The sequence below is a fragment of the Cebus imitator genome, unplaced genomic scaffold (assembly GCF_001604975.1).
Source record: "Cebus imitator isolate Cc_AM_T3 unplaced genomic scaffold, Cebus_imitator-1.0 Scaffold37, whole genome shotgun sequence".
NCBI classification, from domain to species: domain Eukaryota; kingdom Metazoa; phylum Chordata; class Mammalia; order Primates; family Cebidae; genus Cebus; species Cebus imitator.
The window spans coordinates 4624883-4627611 of record NW_016107352.1 but is presented as its reverse complement, the minus strand read 5'-3'; the positions used below and the strand labels follow the sequence as shown (position 1 = coordinate 4627611).

The 2729-nt window shown below is 40.1% G+C and overlaps 1 protein-coding gene across 1 annotated transcript; it reads left to right on the top strand.

The window, feature by feature from the left end:
* Positions 1-86: 86 nt before the first annotated feature.
* On the top strand, positions 87-2156 carry LOC108301868 (ras-related protein Ral-B-like). Its single transcript, XM_037737291.1, has one exon. The coding sequence runs from the start codon at positions 151-153 to the stop codon at positions 769-771; it is 621 nt and encodes a 206-aa protein (XP_037593219.1). The 5' UTR covers positions 87-150; the 3' UTR covers positions 772-2156.
* Positions 2157-2729: the final 573 nt, after the last annotated feature.

The following is a 2729-nucleotide window of genomic DNA, read 5'->3' as shown; positions in this document are numbered from 1 at the left end:
CCTACATGAAAACCTTGGAAAAGCAATTCTGGACATGGGTCTTGGGAAAGATGACTAAGTTCCCTAAAGAAATTGCAATAAAGGCGAAGGCGACGGGTCCCTGCTCTTCACTGGGTCATCTGTCTGTCACAGCCTCAGAAGACCAGCAGTATGGCTGCCAACAAGAGTAAGGGTCAGAGCTCCTTGGCCCTCCACAAGGTGATCATGGTTGGCAGCAGAGGTGTTGGCAAGTCGGCCCTGACGCTTCAGTTCATGTATGATGAGTTTGTAGAAGATTATGAACCTACCAAAGCTGACAGTTATAGAAACAAAGTGGTTCTTGATGGGGAAGAAGTTCACATAGACATTCTGGATACCGCTGGGCAAGAGGACTACGCAGCCATTCGAGATAACTACTTTCGGAGTGGAGAAGGTTTTCTTCTTGTGTTCTCAATCACAGAACGTGAATCCTTTACGGCAACTGCCGAATTCAGGGAACAGATTCTCCGTGTGAAGGCTGAAGAAGATAAAATTCCATTGCTCGTTGTGGGAAACAAGTCTGACTTAGAGGAGCAGAGGCAGGTGCCTGTGGAGGAGGCCAGGAGTAAAGCCGAGGAGTGGGGCGTGCAGTATGTGGAGATGTCGGCTAAGACGCGGGCCAACGTGGACAAGGTGTTCTTTGACCTAATGAGAGAAATCAGAGCAAAGAAGATGTCAGAAAACAAAGACAAGAATGGCAAGAAAAGCAGCAAGAACAAGAAAAGTTTTAAAGAAAGATGTTGCTTACTATGAATGTCAAGGTGACGGATGAAGCCAGTTGCCCCTAAAGACATAGGGCTGGGTTGGTAAAGAGAAGGCTGTGGTTGACTACTTGCCTGTGCTTCTTGCTCTCCCCAGCTTCATTCACTCAGACTTCTTGAAATGGGGGAACATATTTGTGACTCAGTGGCTGGCAGAAGAAATAAGCCCATGTAGTGGAACTGCTGCTTTGTCAGGAGGTTGTGGAGTTTTTTTCCTTCCTCCCTTCTTCCTTCCCAAAAGCTTCACTATGTATAAAGTGCCAAGGTAGGAAACAGGTGTTAATTACAAAGAGAACGTTTGAACTACAGGTGTTGTAGTAGGTTTTGGAGGAAGGAGTGGAGTAAGATGCCCTCCCACTTTTATCAGTTTAGTAGTAGTAGTGAGAAAAATCCATTCAGCCCCAAGAACATGGAAAAATCCATTAAGTTTTTGGATAAGTTTCTTGGCAGTACCCTGTGGATCTGAAACAGCTAAAAATATTAATTTAAATTGCACCAAATAGATCACTACTAAGCTTCTGACTCCTCACATATGAAAAGTGAAAGTTGTGAGTTATTTTCCTCTTATTTAAATACTGGCCAATTATAGTCTGTGTTGGTTATTTTTCTCCTGTAAACATCCTGATTTTTATGTAGGAACTTTTTTTTTGGCAGACCAAGTGAAGACTCAAGAATAGTGTACATTATAAATGGCACACATTTCCACTCATGTAGATATTTTTAAGTTCTTTTTCTAAGTCTTGTCCTAATTGCCCATCCTGTGGTTAGGCCCCTCCCTCTACACTAATGGTGAATGCACATGCCTTTCTGATCAGCGTCACTGCACTCGGAGGTCTAGTGAGCCTGTTAAGTGCCACACACATTCTTCCCAAAGACGTGGTATTCTAAAATCATGAAGCCAGAGCCTATGCCAGACCTTCTGCTACCTCTCATAGAATTGCTCTGTAATTCTAAATTTAAAGTTAGAAATGGAGAGAGATAAGCTATTGCCCCTTTGCCTCTAAGAATTGGCTGCTGTTTCTAATATAATTATTTTCTAAGATTGCCAGATAGTTAGAAAAAGATTTTCGTTGATGGAATGTTGTTCATCTTTTGTATCAGTATTCTAAATTTAGCAAGCAGAAAGATACTTGTCAGGAAAGGGGCACTGTGGTAAAAGCCCAGTATTCACATTTTTTCCCATTTTTAAGAAGTGACATTTCATGTATAGGTGCCAAAAGTGAATTGGGATGTGGAGAGCGGGAACTTTTTGAACTTATGATTATCACAGTGATTGCAGAAATTATGATCTAACTGGAAAATAATCCTGTATCACCTCCCAAAGAATCGTGGGCTTTTTTTGAATAAAAAACAAAGCAGACAAATAGAAAAAAAAAATTGTAATAAAAACAAAAATTGACAAGTGAGACCTATTTAAATGAAAGAGCTTCTACACAGCAAAAGAAACTGTCAACAGAGTTAACAACCTACAGAGTGGGAGAAAATATTCACACATTATGCATCTCACAAAGGTCTATATCCCGAATTCATAAGGAATAATTCAACATTCAAAAACCAACTAATCCCATTAAAAAGTGGACAATAGACGTGAATAGATACTTCCCAAAAGAAGACATACAAGTGGCCAATAAACATGAAAAAAATGTTCCACATCACTAGTAATAGAGAAATGCAATCAAACCCACAATGAGATACCATCTCACAACAGTCAGAATGGCTATTATTAAAGGGAACACTTCTATGCTGTTGGTCAGAATGTAATTAGCCACTATGGAAAGCAATTTGATTTTCAAAGAACTTAAATGGAGCTACCATTTGACCCAGTAATTCCATTGCTGGGTATATATCCAAAAGAAATCAAATCTTTCTACCAAAAAGGCATGCATTTACAAGTTCATTGCAACATTATTCACAATAGCAAAGACATGGAATCAACCTAGGTGCCCATCA

Excerpts from the sequence above, each read along its gene's own strand:
- LOC108301868 (XM_037737291.1), top strand. The coding sequence starts at position 151 with ATGGCTGCCAACAAGAGTAAGGGTCAGAGCTCCTTGGCCCTCCACAAG.